Genomic DNA, 24,111 nt, shown 5'->3' on the forward strand with positions numbered 1-24,111 from the left:
TCCAGCTTATAACACATAAGCTGTTCCTCACCCCCTCACTTCATCTCACAAGGTACTATTCTGATGTTTCAGACCAGAAAAGCAATCTAACTACATAAAATGAAAGAGAACATGACATGTGATGGAATAGACCACAGTTGTATACATTATGAAATACAATTCAAAGTTATGTTTATTCCATGACAGTATGAACAGTATAAATTTAAATGCAATAATGTTTTCCAAAGATATAGTAAAATATATCTTACCTAAATTCAAATTTTAAAATTATAAGAAATGTTGCCTACTTTTACATTATGTCTGATGTGACTTTCTCTCTTTGACAATTCAATTCAATACTATTAGATTTGAACTAGTGGTTCAACTATTTGAACTATTTGAACTAATAGTATTGAATTATACCATTAGTTCTAAACTATTGAATTGTACTATTAGTTCAAATATAATAGTATTGATTTATAGATGATGATGATGATTGAATGGTTAATTGTTATGTCCTTACCTCCAATGAGGGGCAAGAAAGCATTCCAGTTAAACATGCCTTCCATTTAAGATTTTGTTGAGCTCAGTGATTCCCTGAAAAGAATATCACCTCACTGGTAACCTAGATTATAGCATTTTATTATCAAATTTCAGGAAGCACAATCTCAAATCACTTCTCAACAATTTCAATGTATCAGCTAAGAAAGACAATATTTACAAATGATGACTAGAAGAATACATATAACTCTAGACACTCAAAAACCTATAGCAAGATTAAACCACACAATCAGAAAGAATTAGCCTTTGGTAAAAATTACTTGGAGTAAATCATTTTTGCCACCATATCATAAACCTATATTAAGTGACATTATTACAAAAAAAAAAAACAATTCTGGCCAGATACGGTCATTCACACTTGTAATCCCAGCATTTTGGGAGGCTGAGGCGAGTGAAATGCTTGAGAGTCCAGTTCAAGACTAGCCTGGGCAAGAAGGCAAGACCCTGCCTCTGAAAAAAAAAAAAAAAAAAAGCCAGTACTATGAAACTTAGTGGATATTTAATATGCATGTGTTGTCAAAGAGTCAAGGATACTGTCCTTGATGATATTCAGTGCTTATTTCTCCATGAACTTAAGTGAAAAAACTTCTTTTCAGGTCACAATACCAAGAATAGTTGGGATTCTTCTGGACAGTGCATGTGTGTGTGTACACATATTTCCTTAGAGGCCCTATGAATCTTCACAATTGTTTGTAAAACCTGTTCACATTATTTACTAGACTTTCTTAGAGCTAGTTGTCTGACCCACAGCTACAAAATACATGACATTAAATATACATTCTGAGGCTAATTCAGCTAAGTTTTATATTCTTCATATTCTTCTCTTTTTGATTAATTTATCTCACTTGTCTTTAATGTGACTTCTTGCTGATTTTTTTAAAATTCATGTCATCTATCTCAAGTCTGTTTCCGGAATTAAGTTTATATTTACAAATACATGTCATCTATCTCAAGTCTGTTTCTGGAATTAAGTTTATATTTACAAATACGTGAATACTTTTATAAGATATGCTTCTTGTTTAAGAATGTGTTGTTTCTCTCTGTACTTACTCTTGTTGTCTTTTTTTTGTAACAATTGATTAGATTTAAATCTCTATGTTTATTTGTACCATTGCTCACCACGGTCCTTGGAAGTGAGATTCTCAATAAGTAAAAAAATACTTGACTTAGTTTTTATAAGGGAAAAAAATGGTGTTTCCATAGTCCTTTCACACTTCATGTAGTAACACGCAATCTTAGCTGGGTATATGAACTGCCTGGACAACATCCTTTTGACATTGTTTCTTTACAGAGAAAACCTAAAAAGCCTGTTTTTATTCCTTTATAGATAAATTTTTCTCTGCATGCTTATAGGATGGCTTCTTTATCTTTAATGGTCAACATTTTTCTGAGAATATTTACGGATATGAGTCTACTTTCATTAACTTTGCTCAGAATACAATGTGCTATACTACTTTATAAACTCTGGGGGTTTTTTTTTTCCTACTCTGGAGAATTTTTTCTATTATGTCTTGCATTATTGCTTCTTCTCAATTTGTCTTAGTCTTTTCTTAGGAAAAGTAATTATCTCTGATTTCACAAATATTACTGTTCTTAAAATTATACTTTCTCCATTAATCCCTATGTCCCTTCCTTGTTTTATTATTTTTTTTCTTCATAGCAGTATTCAACACCTTTTTCAGTTTCAGTCCTCATCTCTTCCTCACACAGACTCACTCCCATAGTGATCTCCAATTACATAGCTTCAAATGCTATCCATACTGATTAATTCCAAATTCTATCCTGGAGCTCCCAACCCAGAGCTCTCTCACAAACTTGAGATGCACATATCCAACTGGCTGCCCAACAATTCTACTTGAATTTCTAGCTGACAACTCAAAGTTTACATATCTAAAACTGAACTCTCTATCTCCCTTGAAATGTGTTGTATTCACAACCTTCTCCATCTCAGTGGTTGCCAACATACCCTTTATTTTGTATAGATCAAAAGACAGTGTCACCCTTCATTCCTCTCTCTCACACCTCATGTCTTACCTTTAATGAATCCTGTTGGCTACTTTCAAAATATATCTGCAATCTTTTCATTTCTTTCCAATTCCAGTTCCACCACTACCACTCAAGTTCAGGTCACAATCACCTGTTATCTAGATTATTGCAATGGCCTCCTAACTTGTTTCTCTTTTCCCCCAAAGAAAAGCCCATACATGCCATAGACACTGACCAGTTTCCAGGTCAGCACTATTCCTGCTGCACAAGAATGGTGTGGTCAAGTGAATACTCATGAGTTCTGAGACTGCCGATGGAGTGACATTGACATATTATGACCAGAATGCACCACTCCTTAAATGTTTGTACCATCCTGAGAAATCAGAAGAGGATAGAATTGATGTTTTCCGCAGTGAAAGAAAAACTCCTTTCCTATTCTAATTACTACAGCCATTGACTGGGAACTCCACTGGTATTTTCTCCCTACTATTTTATTACACAAATCTTTGGCTTTTGAAACTACACAAGTGAAAGGTTCTTCTCCTCTTCCAGTTCAGGGTCAACTAATTTAATTTATTCTCTGCAAAGAACATAAATCAAATAATTTACAAATGGTCTCTGCTTTATTGTAGTTCTTTTTACTTCTCATCAATACTTGTACTGTGTCACATCCTTCTGGTTCTATGATACAAAATACAATATTGTCCCAATTATTCACTATTGTACTTGGGCAAGCAAGGCCAGATATGTTCATTGGGTAATTCCAGAATCCAGAAAGAAATATTCTCTAAATTAATATTTCTAAAGAAGTGTTTTTAATCTCTGATTTTAAGTAACAGTTATTACTTGGTTTTGTTATTTCTGTATATTAGCTAAAATGCAGGTTTAAGGTAACACTGAGGTAAACTGAGAAATATTTAACCTATGGAAGACTGAACTTGTAGTTCTCCAAAGAGAATAATAATCAATACACAAGAATTTATGAAGTATCATTTTGCGCATTACGGAGTCCATGAGTAATATGAGAAGAGTCTGTGTTCTTGTGGCAATTAGGCTATTGGGAAGAAAATCCTAACACAAATGAAAGAGACTCCAGTTACGAGCCACTGTATGCCAAATTGTGCCACAGAGAATCTTAGTGCTACAAACTCTGGCAATGTCATCTCTGTTAGAGTTTTGTGAACTGTCCTGCATGCAAACCAACTTCCTATTATTGGTGAATGTCCAGTCTGTCAGTCTTGGTGGGAGACTGCTCTCCTCTCATAATCACTTGGATGAAGGAGATAGCGGGCTAAGAAAAACAGAGGAATTGATGATGGCTCTTAGGCTTTTAGGCTAAACAGATAAACAATTTACAAAAATTTACTGATTTGCAGGGGTGGAAGCAATAGGTTATGTGAAAGTGACAGTAGTGAGATGTCTGTGAGAATCCCACATTGTTGTATCAAGTAGACAGTTTAATATGATAGTCTTTACCTCAGCAAAGATGTGGCCCAGTATAGAAGCTGAAGAAATCATACGTGTCCTGTTACCATTCTTTGACAGGCAGGGCATAGATAAATTATAAAACTTCCAGTTGATGTCCCCAGTGTGCACTTCGTGGCTTCGGGTGGTAATAGATGGATATAGAAATAGTTGCTCTTCAAACAGAAATGGCTCATCAATTAATTTCCTCATTTACCCTTTAAAGTGCAACTTTTGCATTTAGAATTGAGGGCAAATGCTTCATTTCAGTCTACAAGGTCTTGCATAACTTAGTTCTCAGTTAAAACAATAATATAAAACATGTATCAAGTACCAGGCACCATATTAAGGGGTTAGCACTTAGGAATTTAATCATCACAACAACCTAATGATGTACATTACTTTCTCTCTTTCACAGGAAGCACGGAGGGGTAAGTAACTTATCTAAGGTTAAACAGGTAGTGAGAAGTTGAGCCATATTTGAACCCAGGCTGACTGCCTCTAGAATCCAGGCTATAATCCACTACTCTACTCTCTACAGCCACTCTGCCTTGCCAGAAAAGGAAGAGTTTCTCTGGACTTCTGAAACCTCTTCTAGCTCCAGTATTCTATGATTTTATTCAAGTGCATTTTGTAAGCAGTTTCTCCAGTCCTCAATTGTGATGTGTTAAGAATTTAACAACAAGTTAAAGTGGAATTAGATTCCTTTTTGTTCTATTTTATTCTGCTTTCATTCTATCAAATTATTCCAACAATATGAACTTCTGCTATACCTAGTAACCCATGGGAATGACACAAGATAAAGCAGTTGTGATTGCTACTGTACTCACATGAAAAATTGAATAATCTTTCTGCTAAATTTTCTCTTAAAATTCTTTCTCTTCCATTTAAAATATGTGTTAAAATTTCTACAAAATTACCATAGAATATTTTAATGAATCTCTATTTAAAATCTGGGTGCCAAACATTCATATAAGAATCAACATAATGAAAATAATACTGAATTAATGTTACATAAATCTAGAAGTAGAGTTTGTTCTTTCTCATAATTGTAGTATATTTTAGAGGACTGTCCCAGTTAAAACAAAATAAATTAAGTATAATTCATTTACAGTATCTACTTGCTCCTCAGATAGTCCAAGTCTGCTCATGTTGTTCAGAATTAATATCTTTGTCTTTTTTTTAAATTTTTTTTTTGGGACGGAGTCTTGCTCTGTCGCCCAGGCTGGAGTGCAGTGGCGCGATCTCGGCTCACTGCAATCTCCGCCTCCCGGGTTCACATCATTCTCCTGCCTCAGCCTCCCAAATAGCTGGGTCTACAGGAGCCCGCCACCAGGCCCTGCTAATTTTCTGTATTTTTAGTAGAGTCGGTGTTTCACTGTGTTAGCCAGGGTGGTCTCGATCTCCTGACCTCGTGATCCACCCACCTTGGCCTCCCAAAGTGCTGGGATTACAGGTGTGAGCCGCTGCGCCCGGCCCTTTGCCTTTCTTTTAATTTATACATAACTGTTACTTTCTTCCTGTCCAAAATTTGGCTGTAAAGTTAAAAGTTAAAATTGCATTAAGGTTGCTTAAGACCATTAGTGGATATTTTTGTTTTCCTGGTCTTCATTATACACACTTCAAATTTCCTGGAAATATTCCTACTCTTGATGACAACTATGTCTCTACAGCCCATTACAGTTAAAACAAAGAGCCTATGCAATACTTTTTGTTACTAGCTCACAACTGAGAGTGAAATAGAAGAGTATGTCTTATTTGATAGACATAATTCAAGGTTTCAAGACCTTTCAATTGACAGAAATCAAGGCAATGAGACAAGACCAGGAGGGTTCTTATTTCTTCATTTTCTCACTGTGCTCTATCTATCTAGAGCTGGTCCCAAAAGACAGAACTAACAGTTTCAGCCACGCTGTTCAGTCCCAGCTGTGGAAAAGAGCTTCTGCCCTGTGTCTCTCCATTCATCCTCCATTCATGCTTATCCTTAACTTTGGACCTCTTAAGCACAGCATCAGCAGGGAAGATTGATATAGTGAAATACAGAGAAAAAAAACCTAGGACATGTTAAGAAATGAAAGGCATGGAAGACTTGAACAGGCCCATGATATCAGGCCAATTCCTACGTTAGGAAAAAATAGCATAGAACCTTAGTACCACAACCTCTATTTTCTTCACAATTTTTCCTGCCTTTCAGCCTAGCCTCCCCAACATGTTCCAGTGTCCTCTGGCTGCCTGAGCCCCCCTGTCTGGAGAAAAACAACATACAATCAAATTTATTCAAAGATATTAGAGATCCAATGTGCTCCCTCACGTTGGGGACATTGTGATTTAAAAGAGGAGCCTGGAGAGGACAATGCCTGTTCCAAATTAATGAGTTACCAGTGATAGATTTAAAGCATGATTCTGGGAAACATAAGGTGGCTTTTGGAGCAAGTTCCTTTTACCCCATTCAATCTACTTCACTGCCTATTTCAATCATTTTTGACACTGAAGTTTAGTTCCACAGTTGGCCACAAGTAGTATCTACAACTAGAAGAAAACGTATTCTTATCAGTTGGAAAAATGCTTTCGGGTTACACATATGGCTGAATTGTAGAGTTAGAAACAAAGCAGTCAGAAAGAAAAAAAAATCATCTATAAAGCTGGCTATTTAGACTAGATAATTTCTAAAATCCCTTCAAATTTAAATGTTTTTCCACTTTTTCAAATTACTAATTTAATTACTTCATTTTACATCTTGGGAAACTAATATTTGGCATCAGTTCTGGCTGCTCCCTCCCCCATTCCACCTCCACTCATACAAAAACTCTTTATGTGCTCCTGAAAAAGCCATATGCATGCCCATGCCTCTGTGCCTCGCCCACACTGCACCTGGCACCCGGAACCTATTCTTCCCCCTTCCCTTTCTACTTCTTACCTGGTTCACTACCACTCATCTTTCAAGACTAAAGCTGAACTAAAGTGTCCTTCAGAAAAACTGCAATGTATGCTTACTATGATTTTTACGAATAACTATTTCTACTAAAGAAAATCAGAGAAACAAGAAGAATAGACGAATTTAAGCAAAGAAACAAGTAGCATGAGAGACATCTTAAATATCAGTGGTGCAAGCAGACCAAATAGAGACAGAAAGACCAAGTAAGCATGAAATTGTCATAAAGTTTGTAAGGAACCCCATATTCATGAAGCACTCATATTCATGAGGTCTTAAATAGGCTCTTGTTATGGACATCCAATCTGGCCCACTTGTCCTTTAGCCATGACAGAAATAAAATCCATAGCTGCTCAGCAGGCTGTGTCAAGCCCCAGCTGTGGACAAGAGCATCTGCCCATATCGCATCCTCCATTCATGCTTATCCTTAACTTTGGACCTCTTAAGCACAGCATCAGCAGGGAAGATTGATATAGGGAAATAGAATAAAAACCTAGGACAGGTTAACATCATATACAACAGGATCTAGGGAGCATGGTCCTTCCTGCCTGTTTGCAACCTATCCTAGTATATTAAACTAGGCTATAGATTTTCCTTTTTTTTTTTTTGCTGTATATTTCAGATTGACTCAATAAACCATGTGACATGTCATCTGTATATTAATTTGGTCTGTGAGCCCTTCTGTGCCTTTCTGTCTGGGATAGCTATAGCATTCCTGGCCACCACCATGGCATTAAGGTAATTCTCCAATGCACAAAGGCACTCATCACCTCAGTCCAGGTTTGATGTCCTTCCTTGGCATTCTGTGCACACATATATCATAATATTTAGCTCCCTATGTTACAAAATTATTTTCATATTTTTGTTTCCCAAAATACTGTTACATATTTGTCAGGGACTAAACCTTCTTTCTCAGAAAACCTAAGAGACATTGACACATTTCTGTTAAATTACAAAAGAATCAATGAATCCATTGCAGTTAATTAGTGCCAGTTGAAACCAGATTTCAGATCTCCCAAATGCACCATTAGGCAGAACCAGAACCTTACAATGTCTCAAGGTCTTGAGTAGAGTGAGTGAGAACAAGAATCGTCATTTGCATTGCTTTTACTAAGGTATCTGTGGTGGGAAGGGCAAAGACATTGACCCTAGCGAACCACTAGGAAAAATACAGTTTGACTTCTAATGTGCAGGTCAAATAGAAAATAATATCATGTCCATGGAAAAATGATGACATCTGTCTTCCCCTAGATGAGATCCATCCTGAGATCCAGTAATGACAACATATTGCCATCTTTACTCTAATTCGGCACAGAGCTCGCCCATTAGATGAACACCAACCTTAATTATAAATTGAATGGCTCTCCACCTGTCTCAACTTTGTTATGACTTGGGCAACAATTACAGAAATTTTTGAATCTAAACGTCTGTACCAAGGGACAGGCAGGCAGTGTCTTCAATCAGAAACAGAGACAAATAATCCTGGAGCTTTTCTATTTCTCTCAAATGCACCAATTTCTTTCTCTTGTTATTTAGGCCTTTTATTCCTCCTATATATAAAGTCTCATTCTCTTGTTCTCTGTCACTCTTGTCCACTTGTTCCAGCTCTCTCTTTCACCTCCTCTCTCCAGATTCTGCTCTATCTCTCGACCTCATTTTTCTTATTTTCTCTTACTCTTTCCGCTTTCTTTCTTTCTTTCTTTTTTCAGAGTCTTTGGTCTACTGCTAATTCACTCCAGCAGGGTCTCAGAGAGAGTAATCAGGGATGTATCTGCATAAAGATACAAATGCAAAGCAAAAGCATTTAGTTCCAAGGAAAGCAGGATTCCACAGCCTGATCATGGTAGCAATCCACCAGAACCATGAAAGTCTTCAGAAAAGTATCAAGCTATAATCCAATTTAATGTACAAAGTAATCAAATATTCTAAAATATTTTTGAAAGAAGATACTAGAAAAGAGGAAGGATCTCTAAAATCAGAGATTGGGTATAATAATTCTGAGGAAGTGCTGAGAGTCAGTACCTTAAGATATCACATTTTTTCCATGTATCTGCGAAATAATTTTAGTTATTGTCCTAAAATTTGCATTAAAATATAAGTGGAAAACTATAAAACATAATTTTCATAGTTTTCAATGTAAAGACAACCCAAATGCTTGAAGTAGAAACTCAAACTGTTAAAGGCATTTTGAAAAATCTTTTAGAAAAAAAAAAAACTGTTTTTCATTGCCAAACATGGAATTAAGTAAAATTCAAAGTCACCAAGAGTTTTGTACAAAATTATGTCAACGTAAAATAAACATTTTCCCTTAACTACAACATTAATATATTTAGTATATTTTCTTTATGTTCTAAGAAAGTACAAATTATAAAATCTTCAAAAGTTTGAATGCTAACTCATGTTTTTTTAATTAATAAAAATGGCATAAATCAAATAGACATCTCCAAATGATATTCATTAATTGTGTGTTATTTTTGCTGTTTTGTTAGCTTTCCTCTTCTCTGAGCTTCTTTCTAAACAAAGTTATCTGGGAAATTGTGTCCTCTTGTGGTGACTGGCAAAAACAACATGTTTTCTGCAGAAAGAACCAAACCAAACAATAGCAGTAGGACATAAGGCTTCAGGAAAACCCATTTGTGAAAAACGGAAATCCCTTCAAGTGAAGAAAGGTGAAAGTTATGAGTAATCAGAAAGACAAATTGAATCGAAAAAACATAGAATGTAAATCATTCAATTTATATTTAAATTACTGGTCATCGGATGATTAAAAAGAAGACACATAATGCTATGTAGAAAGACTGAGACCATGATAATAGTTCCTATGAATAACTATTTATTTCTTGCATTCTTTCATCAGTTATTCCAGCAACTCTTTGATATAAGTGAAGTGAGTGTGTTTTCCAACAAGGTTAATGGGCAGCTAAGACACCAACTTTCTAGCCTGCACACCCCCTGAAAAAAAAAAAAGAAAAAAAATGCTATTCAAGACTCCATACTTTTCCATATTCTGATCCTGCGCTTTCTACAGGTTAGACCTATGTCTCCTCATCCAATCCTTAAGCTGAGTTCAGAATGTCAGCTATTTTAAAGATTAACATTTATTTGAAAATTTCATTTGCGGTACTGTTGGCACCCCAATTTATTGTGTTTTTTACTTTTTCGTTTTATTTCTGGATTGAAAACTTCACATTTTATAACTTTAGGGTTTTTTTTAACTTTTAAAGATATTCAGATAGAAAAATGTAGAATCAGTTGAATTTATGAATTAAATCATCATTTAAAGAGAAAGAGAATGAGTTTTTATATAGGGAAAGGTGTTCAGACATCATTAAGGCTACCAGGGTCATGAAAGAAGAACAAGCTTTTACACAGTTATTGTGCTGGCATGACTTTATATTCCACTTTACTAAAATTCTTTCATTTAAACAGCAGTCCCTCTGGAGTGTTCAAAACAAGATGAAATCTAAGATATACACCTCATCTGATATTCACTCAATTGCAGCCTTTCTAATTTTCACTCCCTTCCATGTGAATGCTCCTGTGCATTATTTATGCAATTCAGATAAGTTATTTCAGAACTCAGAGCCAACAAACAGGTGATAGGCCATCTAAAGTCTGAGGAGAAAGAAGAGTAGGAACAGATTGAGGTACTCACCTATTATGCAAGCCCAAACTCCAGAATTTACCAGTTTGCTAACCATTCTATAGTGTGTGTTTCTTTTCCTTATCTAAAAGTATTTATAATTGATTGTTGCTAAGATAATGTCACAGCATATTCAAACTGTCAGGATACTTAATACTTATTGTATATGTTCAATGTGAGATTTCTAATTCTGTTACTTTTAACAGTATTTTTTGTTTCAATTTTTAACACAGCACACATTCCTCAGGCAGGATTGCAAACATGCCAAGTTTGCAGTTTGAAAACAAAGATCGTTTTGAACTATCCAAGTACAAAAGAAATTTTTTTTTTCAGGTAAATTTTGTTGGGGAGGACTTTACTTTAGAAAGGGGCAAAATGACTGAATTCCAGTTAATGTAGCATTCCCAAAGAAGGTAGTCCCCACTGACATCCTTCCAGTTAGGCTAATTTCAGCCTCAAAAGAAAATTTCTAAGATTGTTTTTATGATCCCAAGATTGGGGTTTTAGAAAGAAGCTTTCAAATTTAAACTAAACATTGCAGAAGTTGCAATTATTGTTGCATATATAAGAGAATCCAGAATTATACCTGACCGGTCAACAAGTAAAAAGGGAGCCATCCTTGCAAATGTGGAAAAGAAAATTGTTAGGTAAAATGTTAGATAAGAAAGAGCTGTATATGAGCAGACTGGACTCGTCAGCCAGGGCGTGTTGCAGTTTGTAAAGCAGGGAGTATCTAGCTCCAGCCATTTTTTGAGAGATACCTCCTGGACTACCTTTTGCTACAAAAGTAACATTCAAGTCCTACTTAAGAACTCAAAAGTCGTCTCATCCTCCACTCTCCGGAACAGTTCAAGAGCCATTTCTTCTTAGAACTAGTCATCAATTGTGACTGTGGCTGAAAGATTCCACGGTCAGGATGGTTCTGGTTAGGTGTTCATTTTGAATTCCCCTCTAAAGTATTCTGGCATCAGAGCGTCGCCTGAGCCTTTGGGGGGGGGGGTCCCTGTACCCAATGGCCAGGAGCTCTTCATCAGCTAGAAGTTTAGTGCCGGGAAAAGGGCTGGGCTCACTAGTTTAAGAACCAGTCTTTGAGACTGATGACTTTGCAAGATGGGCTGGCTAATGACCCCTGGGTGCTGCGCTGTTGTGGACTTGGTTTCTCCTCCAGCTTGTCCGCTCCCCTCCCCTTCCCAAATTCCCCTTGGTCAGGTAAGATTTCCTTTACATTTTACCCACAGTTTCCTGTCTTGCTTATCCGTGGCCACAAAGGAAAGAGTCCAATCATTCGATCTCTTTATTTATTTTTGAGAAAAGAGAAAAAAAGAACAAAACAAAAATAAGATTTATCTTTAAAAAAAATAGCTGGTGGAAAAAGTTTCGAGATTTCTGCAGCCACGTTCTAAATAAGAATTGCAGAATACTGTAAATTCAGATTTACAAAAAGAACACTTGGTGGAGAGTGGGGCAGAATTTTGCCGCATTCTGTAAGCGCTTCCAAGAGATAAAAACCTGTAGCGGAAGATGCAAACGCAAGGGTGCAGGGGTGACTGTTTTGAGAACTGCTAGAGTGCTACTGAAATTAAGTGGAGGTCAAGTCGAATCTGATTTTCAGAGAGACTATTTTACAATAAGGCAGCGGCTCACTAAACAGGCCAGTTGACAAGCTGTAGTCACTGTTTCTGAATATTTCTGCAAAAATGGTAAGGGATCAACTCTGCAATTTGTCCCTCCTATGAAAGCAAAGTCTTGTTTACACCTCGCTGGAGAAATAACACTCGCCCTCACTTCTCCCAAAAAGCTGAACCCTTCAGTCGGCCCAAGGAGCTCCACACCCTAAGGTTTCCAGGACCAAAGCTGCGAGTCTCAGCGGGGAACAGCCACGTGGCCTGCCTGCGCCTCGCCTGGGCTCCTGCCTCCAGCTTGAGATATCTGCAGCCGCGAACCTTGGTCCAGCCCAGAAAGGGGCGCTTTGCTCAATTAATTGTTCCCGCCGGCGAGTCCGTACTGAGAAGCCCATGAGCGGACCTTATGTGCAGGGTACTCCAGCGCGGTGCACAAAACTCGTCGCCCCCAAACGCTGCCCCCACCCCAACACTGTGTACTGACTCCAGCTTTTTACTTTGCCCTGTAAGGAACGGACCTGAAACGGTTATTTTACCTCAATTCATTTCAAAAAGAAAACAAGTATGGCATTGCAAAAGATGGGCTTCTTATCCAAGGCGACTTCCTTTCTGGTTCACCAACTTTGTTGCTTCCAGTTTGCCAGGATCTACATTAACACCCTCTTTGGGGCTATTCGTTTTAACTTATAGGCAGAAATGCTTAAAATGTTAGCGTATCCAAGTATTCGGAATGCGTTTGGGGCTCACGAAGCCTAATTGTCCACTGGATCTCCTAGATAGTGGGGGCTGGGGCGGGGGTGTCTCAGAGCGGGCAGCCCCTATGTCTAGGCGCTATCAAATTCCCACTTCACTCTCTTACAAGCTGGCCTTTCAAGGTCACAATGCGGAGCCTAATTTGGGGGTGGGGATGAAATGGTCACAGGGTTTCTCCCTTGGGTTGGCATTGCCAGCTGTTAGGGCCGCAGCAAAGGCGCTGCGCTGCCCCCCTCTGGCTCTGCTGCCTTTCCCATGGACTGGGTTTCCTTCCACCGAAGAGTGAACTTCTGCCTCTTTCGAGCACCTTCCGAGGCGTAGTCCTTTGGATGTTGGGGAGTGTTAGACTGGGTCGTTGTAGAGAGGAAAGGAGGGCCCAGAAGGGTGAGAGAGCAGGCCGGGACGCAAATCCTCAGCCCCCGCGGCGCGGCCACGTCTTCAGAAACGCCCAGGACCTCGGGGCTGGGCCGCCGCGGTTTGGCCCTTGGAACTCCAAGGGGTTCGTCTACCTGACCATTGGGTGGGCTCCGCGGTTGACAGTTTTCTTGGCATGCCCCCCTACCCCGCGCCACACCACCCCCCAGCCCCAGCAATCCCAAATCGGCCCCACGGACCTAGAGGGATCTTGGGCGAGATGAGACATCACCCACTGTGTAGAAGCTGTTGCCACTGCTGCTGTCACAGCCACTCCGGATGGGGCTGCCACCGCGGCCAGGACAGTCTCCTCCGACCGCTTCCTGGGCTGCGCTAGGGTTCGGGGGCGCTGCCCGCACGCTCCGGCGGGGAAGGAAATCGCCCCGCGCCCGCCGGAGGAAGGCGACGGGGAGGGAAGGGGGAGGGCGGCTAGGAGGCGGGTGGAGGGGCCGGCCGCCCGGGCCAGGTCGTTTTTGAATGGTTTGGGAGGACGAATTGTTAGACCCCGAGGAAGGGAGGTGGGACGGGGGAGGGGGACTGGAAAGCGGAAACTTTCCTATAAAACTTCGAAAAGTCCCTCCTCCTCACGTCAGGCCAATGACACTGCTGCCCCCAAACTTTCCGCCTGCACGGAGGTATAAGAGCCTCCAAGTCTGCAGCTCTCGCCCAACTCCCAGACACCTCGCGGGCTCTGCAGCACCGGCACCCTTTCCAGGAGGCCAGGCTGGGTGTGCGTCCAGCCGTTGGGCGCTTTCTTTTTGGACCTCGGGGCCATCCACACCGTCCCCTCCCCCTCCCGCCTCCCTCCCCGCCTCCCCCGCGCGCCCTCCCCGCGGAGGTCTCTCCCGTCCGTCCTCTTGCTCCCTCCTCCGCGGGCCGCACCGCCCGGGCCGGCGCCGCGCGCGGGGGAAGCTGGCGGGCTGAGGCGCCCCGCTCTTCTCCTCTTCCCCGGGCTGCCCCTCTGCCCCGGGCCCGCGAGGCCACGCGTCCCCACTCGAGAGATGATGCAGGACGTGTCCAGCTCTCCAGTCTCGCCGGCCGACGACAGCCTGAGCAACAGCGAGGAAGAGCCAGACCGGCAGCAGCCGCCGAGCGGCAAGCGCGGGGGACGCAAGCGGCGCAGCAGCCGGCGCAGCGCGGGCGGCGGCGCGGGGCCCGGCGGAGCCGCGAGCGGGGGCGTCGGAGGCGGCGACGAGCCGGGCAGCCCGGCCCAGGGCAAGCGCGGCAAGAAGTCTGCGGGCTGTGGCGGCGGCGGTGGCGGCGGCGCGGGCGGCGGCGGCAGCAGCAGCGGCGGCGGGAGCCCGCAGTCTTACGAGGAGCTGCAGACGCAGCGGGTCATGGCCAACGTGCGGGAGCGCCAGCGCACCCAGTCGCTGAACGAGGCGTTCGCCGCGCTGCGGAAGATCATCCCCACGCTGCCCTCGGACAAGCTGAGCAAGATTCAGACCCTCAAGCTGGCGGCCAGGTACATCGACTTTCTCTACCAGGTTCTCCAGAGCGACGAGCTGGACTCCAAGATGGCAAGCTGCAGCTATGTGGCTCACGAGCGGCTCAGCTACGCCTTCTCGGTCTGGAGGATGGAGGGGGCCTGGTCCATGTCCGCGTCCCACTAGCAGGCGGAGCCCCCCACCCCCTCAGCAGGGCCGGAGACCTAGGTAAGGACCGCGCCGCTGCACCCCTTCGCCTCTCAGGTGGGAGACGGACGGCCGGCCAGGCCGCGGTTCCCAGTCCACCTCGATTTCCTCCCTTCTCCCACTCTCCTCTCAGCCTTCCCACCTCACTTGGCACCGTTGCCTCGCGCCCCCAGCGTCCCCGAAGGCCGGTCTGACCCCGCTAGGGAGAACAGTCTCCAGGGGGATGCGCCCTGGTGAGGGGTGTGTGTGCGCGTGAGTGTGCGTGACAGGAGGGAAGACAGAGACACCCAGGGTCACGGGTAAGGACCGTTTTGCCAGCGCCACCCTTTCTTTCAGCTTTCAATTTTTGTTCTCTTTAAAACAAATGTTTTAAAACAAATTCCACCTCCTCCTCCTTTCCACCCACCCACTTCCTCTTGCCCTTGGGCTGAAATCCTTCCAGGTTGTTCAGCTTAATTTCTCAGTGGTGGTGATAAGAACAGTGCTCACTAGTCTTAGAAAACAGCCACAGAGACCTAAACAATAACCGACTCCCCCCTCTCTGGGTTTTTGCAGATGTCATTGTTTCCAGAGAAGGAGAAAATGGACAGTCTAGAGACTCTGGAGCTGGATAACTAAAAATAAAAATATATGCCAAAGATTTTCTTGGAAATTAGAAGAGCAAAATCCAAATTCAAAGAAACAGGGCGTGGGGCGCACTTTTAAAAGAGAAAGCGAGACAGGCCCGTGGACAATGATTCCCAGACGGGCGGCGGCACCATCCTCACACCTCTGCATTCTGATAGAAGTCTGAACAGTTGTTTGTGTTTTTTTTTTTTTTTGACGAAGAATGTTTTTATTTTTTTTTCATGCATGCATTCTCAAGAGGTCGTGCCAATCAGCCACTGAATGGAAAGGCATCACTATGGACTTTCTCTATTTTAAAATGGTAACAATCAGAGGAACTATAAGAACACCTTTAGAAATAAAAATACTGGGATCAAACTGGCCTGCAAAACCATAGTCAGTTCATTCTTTTTTTCATCCTTCCTCTGAGGGGGAAAAAAAAAAACTTAAAATACAAAAAACAACATTCTATTTATTTATTGAGGACCCATGGTAAAATGCAAATAGATCCGGTGTCTAAATGCATTCATATTTTTATGATTGTTTTGTAAATATCTTTGTATATTTTCTGCAATAAATAAATATGATAAAAAATTTAAAGAACCTTAGAGTTTGGTCTATATTTTTAAAGCTAAAGATTAAATTGGTGGTAAATACCTGCTTGTTTAATTCTAGAGGCACCCAGGAGGGAGGGGGCACTAATATAAACAAAGCAATGAAAAACTCAAATAAAGCAGCTACTGACAGGCAGAAGCATGTTATTTTAAAAGACAGCTTTATTATTATTCCAGTTTGGTATTCAGAGGGCTTAGTAGCATCTCTTCATCTCTTATCGTGTCCAAACAGCAAAAACTAACAAATTTGCTATTCACCTCCTTTATATTTTGAGGTGATACTTGTTAAAACAGTTAAATGCAAATAAGGAGCATAAAACCTACACTATTCTCTTATGATGTACTTTTTGTCATGCTCTTCATTCTTTGTGAAGATTCCTAAATAACAGATTCTTTTCAGTGAAAAGATACATAGTGTTATGAAAATTATCTGTACACACATAGAAATGACCAGAAATGCATAGAAAATAAAGTGTAAATCAGCAGAAAAGAGAAAATTCCATTTGTAATTTGCTTAACTCTTCTCTCATGAATGAATATGACGTTTAATGTCATGTTTGCTAAAAAGAAAAGTTAGTATATCCCTATATTGATGCTATTTGGGAAGCATCATTCTTTTTTTATGTGTAAAGAATATAAGGCTGTGGAATAATATACAAATAATGAAGATCCTGAACTTTCAGTATCCTTGGTAACTGTTGGAACAATCACAGTTTTAAATACTACAGCTATGCAGTTTCTAGTCAATTCATTAGCATTATATTTTATCCAGAATTACACAGAATTTTTCCCTGGTGAGATCATACATACACACACACACAATCTGAAGTTAAGTAAAACAATAATGGGCAAACGGGGGTGTTTGATTTTTTATTTCATTCTGATTATTTGTGGGCCAGGAACATCCTGGCTTTTGTAATTAACATTATTAGAAATAGTGATTTTGTATCAGTTCTTAACTTTTACATCCGATTTATTGCATTCAAGTGTAACTGGGGAAGCTTTCAAACTGGAAAATTATTTTGGTGCCTGTTTCAAACAATGACTAATAAGTGTATGTATCCAAACAGATCGTTTTTGCTTAGCTCAGGTCGAGGTGATTTTATTGCCTGAAGGTTTTTGTTTTCTTCTTCACACAGCACCATAGAATGCTGACATAAAATATTATGAATTTATTGTTAATATTTCAGACAGTATTTTACAATAAGGAGTCTGCAGCATTTACTTGTATTAAAAGGTTACTGAAAGCTTGGAGAAGTATTATTATTTTTTTATTTTGATAGTCCTTTAGCAAATAACAGAAAGGGAAGGCGATTATGTGTTGGTGTATTTGTGGGGGGTGTGTGTGTGTTGTGTGTAAGGCAGGTTAGAAATGTAAGGAGGGTGCCCTAGGAGGATGAGGGAAAGCATTAGGTTGGTAATTCTCTTTTGTATGTATCATCCAACCATCTCCATTTTCTAAATTATTCATGGGGAGTCTCCTTGTTCACTAGCTTGGTCTGACTATTTGATATTTCAGATTTCTTAAGGTACACCAGGATGGAGCTGGCCATCACTGCTGAGAAGGTAATTGTTATCTTAACTCTGGATATAAGAACTAGATGTGTCAAAGAAAGGTAGCTCTCCATTTGCCTTTCTTTTCTTTCTTTCTTTCTTTTTTTAATGTGTTTTGCTTTTTCTACTTTTTTCATAAGGGGAAACACTTTGGAGAAAAGCAAATGCCATATTTATAGTAATATTAAATACTAAACTGAAGGTAATGTTTCCCCCCAGATTTTCAGAGAAATAAATGAATGAAAAAGGTGGTAATTTTATTCTGAATGAGGCGACTGCACAATGAAAAATATTAACTACTGGAATGCAATTTCCAGCTTGCAGATTCTAATCCCTACCCCCATATACACAAGACATAAATCGTGAAATTCTTTTTATAGAATAGAAATGAAGCCACCTGTTTCTTTCCCTCCACCATTATATCTTCTTTTGATTTTATGCTATTTCGTTTTATTTGTGCTACCTAATCTTATTTAAAGAACACATAGAATGAATTACCTCTTGTTTCGGAAATAAGAAGCTAACGCTTTCCAATTAATTTGTTGGTTCACTTGGGATCTTTTTCCTTCAGAATGCATTTGCTAGGGGAAAGTATTGTATTAAATTGTCTTGGGTAAATTGTAGAAAATTGAATGTTTCCTTTACTGTGCTATTGATTATTTTTATCTTATTTATAAGTTGGTCAGATTGATAGCCTTTATTTATAAGAAAGCAGTAATTTGTTTACCCATGTGCACATTTCCCCTTTTGTGCACATACACGCTAAGCACATGTCCAGATGATAATTCACGCAGTTACAGGTTCCCGTCCCCAAAGTGGAACGTATTATTTATTAATAAAATAATGTTAAGAAGCAGAAACTTGCACAATGTGTGTAAATTTTTTCCCACACTCAACAACGGCACAAGCTTCTTGACCCTTCGGTCTTAAGGTTCATATTCATAATGGAGCTTTTTAAGGGACGCTTGGCCTCTTGCAAAAAAGTAGAGCATTTTGCACATTCCATGGTTTGGCAAAGTCAGAACTGGTTATTTTCTCTAGACCGGTATCAAGTTCTTCTCAGGCATATGATTTCACTTGAAGTCCTGCCCAGGAATCCTTCAAAGTGAGCGTTTGTCCCGCTCTCATGATGTCAGGCGGTTTTCCCTGCATCTGTAATTTGAAGAAAAACAAACAAACCTGCGGGGAACAAACGCCACGGAAACCCAAACAGAACTCCGTGGGGAGCGAGGGTCTCACCTGCGGCAGGCGCGGGAGAGGGGCACGGGCACGGTCTCCCTGCGTGGGTGGCGGGCCCGGCCCGCGCGGTGGGGAGAATGACGATGTCCCTATCTCCTTCCGTTTGCGTGGAAGGCCCCCAGCCCCGCGTCTGGCCGCTGCTAGGAGGCGGCGGTGCCAAGTGTCAGCGGTAGCAAGGGAAGCAATAGCAACAGATTCAGGCAAAGGCCCAACCTCGAATTTTCAGAGACGGGCCCACATTAGCGACAGACGGGTCGGACGGGGATCCCCGGGGGCCACTTTTGCAGAATTTTCCGCTTGTATGTCGTAAAGAGTGCGCCGCCCCCGGCACCAGTGAAAGTGGAAGGAAAGTGCACTGGCAAAGTGGAAGGAGAAATCGGTTTCTTCATATTTTCTCAAAGCCGGCAATCCCACTATTTCTCAGAAACCCAACTCTTTGAGAGCCCACGAATGTGCAAATAGGATTATTAACTATCTTTATTTACTGGACAGCAAAGGATAGACCCAGTTTAAATTTAAAAAAAAAACCGACATGGGATACATTTTCCATTTTCCCCTCGCTTTTGTCTCAAGGCCTCAGGACGTGAGCCCACTTAATGTTCTTAGCAAATCAAAGCACGTGTCCTTTGAAGAAGGTGTGTAATTGGAGTTTAAGGCATGTATGGAATTCCCAGATGTCTATAAAGTAAGAAGGAGCATGTGGCAGGTCACTGGAAGGTGGAGCAGGTTAAAATCACTGGCACAGACGTGCCCCCTTTAGATTCTCCTCCTTTGTAAGGACCAACGAGATAAGCCTTCTGAAAGGTTGGGATGGGATCATGATGAATATTCAGCTTCTGGAATCAGAGTCATAGTAACCATGGTAAAAAGCACATGGTCAGAAAACCTCAAAGAAAACACTCAATTATAGCCGGGATTTTGTGGGCGCCCTGCAATGAGATCGTTTGGGGTTTGCTGCAGTGAGAGCCTCCAACAGCCTCCTTTCTTGTTTACGTGGACTCTTTTCTTTTCCTTCTATTTTTTTTTTCTCCCACCCGCTCTCAAGTTTGTCGATGTGTCCTCCTCTTTCGTGCGATTTAGGCTGAAGTCAGAGGAACAAAATTCCAGATTAGGAAAAGAAAAAACAACTCTAAAAGCATTCATTCCAGAAGGCAGCCTTCTTGGGGGAGGGGAGATTTCCAGCAAGTGAAATTAAGTTTCTGTAAAACATGAAGTTTGCGTATCTACCAGAGAGGGAAATCTCACGAAATGACTACCACCAAAATCAGCTGCTCTTTTCTTTCACTTTATTGAGGAATATATAGATGTATAAGGGACTATCGAACCTAAGTGTGAGTTTGTATGGAGTAGTCGGCAGTTTTCCTTTTGGTTTGGTTTTGGTCTGAAGACAGAATCAAAATATGACTTTTTTTTCTGGGATTCAAAATGCTCCCCTCATTTACCTGCAGTCAGGCCTGAAGTGGGAGACTAAGGATCGAGAGTCTCTCAAAGAACCTGGCCGTGGCAAAGGTTGGCACTGGGAGGGGGTGATATTGTGGGAAGCTGGAACTGGGGCCAGCGACGTGGGGGTGGGAGGTGGGCGGACTGGAACAAAGTGCACCCCCACAGAGGCCGCCACTGAGGCAGGCGGGAGAGGGAACGGGATGCCTTGGGGGGTGATGTGAGTGTGACAAGTGAAAAGTTAAGCAGGTACCTGAAGGAAGTTTATCTTGCCCAGATGTTAGGGCTTTTATGAAATGTCACGTGAAAGGAACAGATGTACAACTTGCAAATGGGGACACGCCTGTAAATACAAGGAAGGCAAATGCTGGGAGAGAAATCCAGGCATAAATCATCAATCTCCTTTTCTAGATATCTATTTTCTTCTTTAAACATTTGCTTTCAGAAAGGGAAGACATCTTAAGTTGTTAAGTGCATCTTCCAGAAGTCGCAATTCCATCTCCTGCCCAGCATGCCCATCCCCTAGGTTCCTTTGGAGAGTTAGGGTGAGAGATGAATTTCACCATCCCCCTCCTGTTTTCCTTCTTCACATTCCCCATTTCCCACATTGCTCTCTGGACTTCTCAAAGACGTTTGATCCTGAAAAACATATCGGATCTCGGTTTGGAAAAGCTGAAACTAATCAATTGCCTTTTTGAAGGGGTAGAGAGTGATAAGAAGAGCGAAAGAATGCCAGGCCTGACAGATTCTAAACCTCCAAGATGCTTGGATGGGCTGAAAGATGAGCGGGTGATCCCTTACTCATGGGGCCAGGACCCAGCACTCTGAAATCCCTGAGCCCATGCGGAAGGGCTTTTACCAAGATACGTGATCAGTTTGATTGAAAAGGATTTTTAAAAATGACTTGTAAACAGAGGAAGCATTTTTTTAATGCAAGAAGAAAGCTTGTAAACAAAATTAAAACGAATTAGCAGTTCGCCAGATGTGGAAGAGAGTCCAATTCCTTTCTCCATGTTGAATAGGAATGTTCATAGAGGTTACTGTGAATGCTAACATGTGGCTCAGGCCAGGGTCTTGGCATACAATAAGGTTTTAAATATTTGTTGCCCATATATTAAGACGATATATTCAATGAACTGTGCTGTGGCTCTTCTTTTAAATGCAACACTATCCCTAAATCTCTATTAAATTGACATTACATCTGGCTTATGTTATTATATAGCCACCCATATAGCTCTCTACTTTAAACAAAATTTAAAAGTCAGGGTATTTTCTTCCACAATATTAAATCTAATTTTACTGTCAGGGTTTATCTTATTCCTTTTTGGGCTTCCTACAGGCATAATCAGAAATGAAATATAGTCAGTGATCATATTAGCTTTAAGGATTGACAATTTTTTAAATTTCCAAGACCAGATAAACAGACAGGCTCTTTCTCTCTATAGCATTTAATCTCAATACCCATCCAGTCATTCCTAGCCTTGATTTATTGTTACCTTTGGGTGCATATCATATTATATGGTTATAGCTCACAGAGGTCCTGGTCACTGAGGAGCATCAGATCCTGCCTCTCTAGGTTTTCTTGTCCTTGTAGAAATATTCGGTCAAACCCCAACACCCAGATTTGGCTGTGCGAAGCTCTCCTTTGGGACTGCTATGCCTCCATTTTCTAAACATAGTACTGGACAAAAACAGCCCACATTTCTCTTCTTTTGTTCCTGAAACTTAACACCAATCAAAGAATTGTTACTATTATTGAAAGCAAACTTGAAGCAGAAACCATCTTCCTACCACAAATTTAGCAATGACAAACATGTCCTTCAGAGGGGTCTGTGGATGCACCCCTAATGGAGTCAGCACTCCATTCCTAGGGAAGAATCCTGACATCCAGAGCAATATTTACAAAATGTTCTTATAAATCTCGTTTGCACATTATGATGGAGGAAATTTCTATTACCTTCTTGCTAAGGTTGCCTTTTGCCTCATTCCACCCCTGACTTCTCTCCCTACCCTTCATCAACACACACCTTTTAAAACTTCTAACTTTGTAACCTAGAGACTCCTTCTTCCTCTTCCTTCTCTCCCCGCCAGACTACGTGAAACTTAAAACACATCTCATAGATCAGTTTTCCTTCTCTGATGTTAGGCACAGTCCACGACCCGGATTTTCAAATAGCCCAGGCTGGAGTCTGCAACATTTAATCCAGTCAGCTATTAAATGTCCTCTGGCTAAATCAAGAGTATAAGAAAGAATCCATAGCGGGATAATGATACCAAGAGCAGTTTGGTGGAGGGAAAGGAGGCTAGGAGGGGGCAGATAACTCCAGGGATCCTTTGATTTGGAAAAATCCTGTTTTTAGAACTCCTCTCAGAGTAATAACAAAGCAAAGAAACATGAAAGAACAACTCTTTGTTCCAGGATATGGTTTTAATGAAATACTACTAACACACACACACACACACACACACACACACACACACACACACCCCTACTATTAATAACCGCTTCAGAGACTCCGCTTTCCTTTACCTATTAGGGACTAGGAGGCTCTGTAACGTGATCCTCTCCCCTCTCCCCCTTTCCAGCTGCCTCCTTCCCTCCCCAATTAAGCCAAAGTGGTTGTTCTGATGAGCCCCGGCCCGCACAGAACCGCAGGCTGAGGCTTCCCCCGGTGTACTGGCTCCCTACCCCAGCACTCGCCTTTTCTGGGCAGAGCCAGGCCCATGGGACTTGGCTGTGAGGACCTCATCTTCTCCTTTCCGAAGGCAGGCAACCCCCACCTTAAGAGCAAGCTCTTCTGGTCTCCGGCTAGGGGCCTTCTTAAGACCCTAACAAATGTGGCATCAGGAGGATGGCGTGCCCAAAGTATGCCTGCCTGGGCTTCCTACTGACCCTGCTCTGCGCTTTTTTGTTGACTTAACCACCCAGAGGGATTGCAACTAAGACAGCAAACGGGATTGGGGGTAGGGGAGGAGAAGGAAGAAGCAGGGGGTGGGGATCGCCAGAGAAAAAGCAACAGCATTTGGGAAGGGGGGAGCAACCTTTTAGGCAGCGGGGACCAGGCATTTTAGCAGCCGCATCTGTCATCTGTAGCAGTGGACAGATAAAACCGTCCCTGATCAAAGAGATTCGTTCATAAATCACCCGTAAGAAATGGATTGTGAGGAATAAAAGACACGTGTCGAATAATCTCGACCCTGGAGTCTGCTCGCCGCCAGCGCGGTTCCCAGCGACCCCTCTTTCCATAAACGCGCTGCGAGCGAGCTCGTCTCCCAGCTGGGAATGTCTGTGGGGGAAGGACTCTTCTTCTCGATCCTCTCTGCCCCCCATTCCTGCCATTCCCCGGCCTCGGTTTCAGAAGCCGACTGGGCCAACCCTGTTCGGGATTTCAGGAGATTTCAATACAGTGGGTTGATTCTCGGTTGACCAAGGAAACAGCAGGAGGGAAGTTGGCGTTTTTTCATTTCTGAGGCGACAAAGTTGCTCTCTTGGGATCGAAGATATCTGCCCTCCAGGTCCCCTCTTAATGTTCTCGTCGCCCTAACGATCTTTCTTCCGAGAGGACTCGGACATTTACAAAGAGTTGCAGTGCAAACGTAACGCAGGCGGGCGAGTTCAGCGAGAGCTAAAATTGGCTGGGCGGGAGTTTTCTGTTCCGGGTTTTGCAAG

General features: G+C 41.7%; 1 protein-coding gene across 1 annotated transcript; it reads left to right on the plus strand.

The window, feature by feature from the left end:
* Positions 1-14,222: 14,222 nt before the first annotated feature.
* Positions 14,223-15,009, plus strand: TWIST1 (twist family bHLH transcription factor 1). Its single transcript, XM_054496860.2, has one exon. It carries the CDS (start codon positions 14,356-14,358, stop codon positions 14,965-14,967), a length of 612 nt encoding a protein of 203 aa, XP_054352835.1. The 5' UTR covers positions 14,223-14,355; the 3' UTR covers positions 14,968-15,009.
* The last annotated feature ends 9,102 nt before the right edge of the window (positions 15,010-24,111 follow it).

Source organism: Pongo pygmaeus, chromosome 6, assembly GCF_028885625.2.
Source record: "Pongo pygmaeus isolate AG05252 chromosome 6, NHGRI_mPonPyg2-v2.0_pri, whole genome shotgun sequence".
Taxonomy (NCBI): domain Eukaryota; kingdom Metazoa; phylum Chordata; class Mammalia; order Primates; family Hominidae; genus Pongo; species Pongo pygmaeus.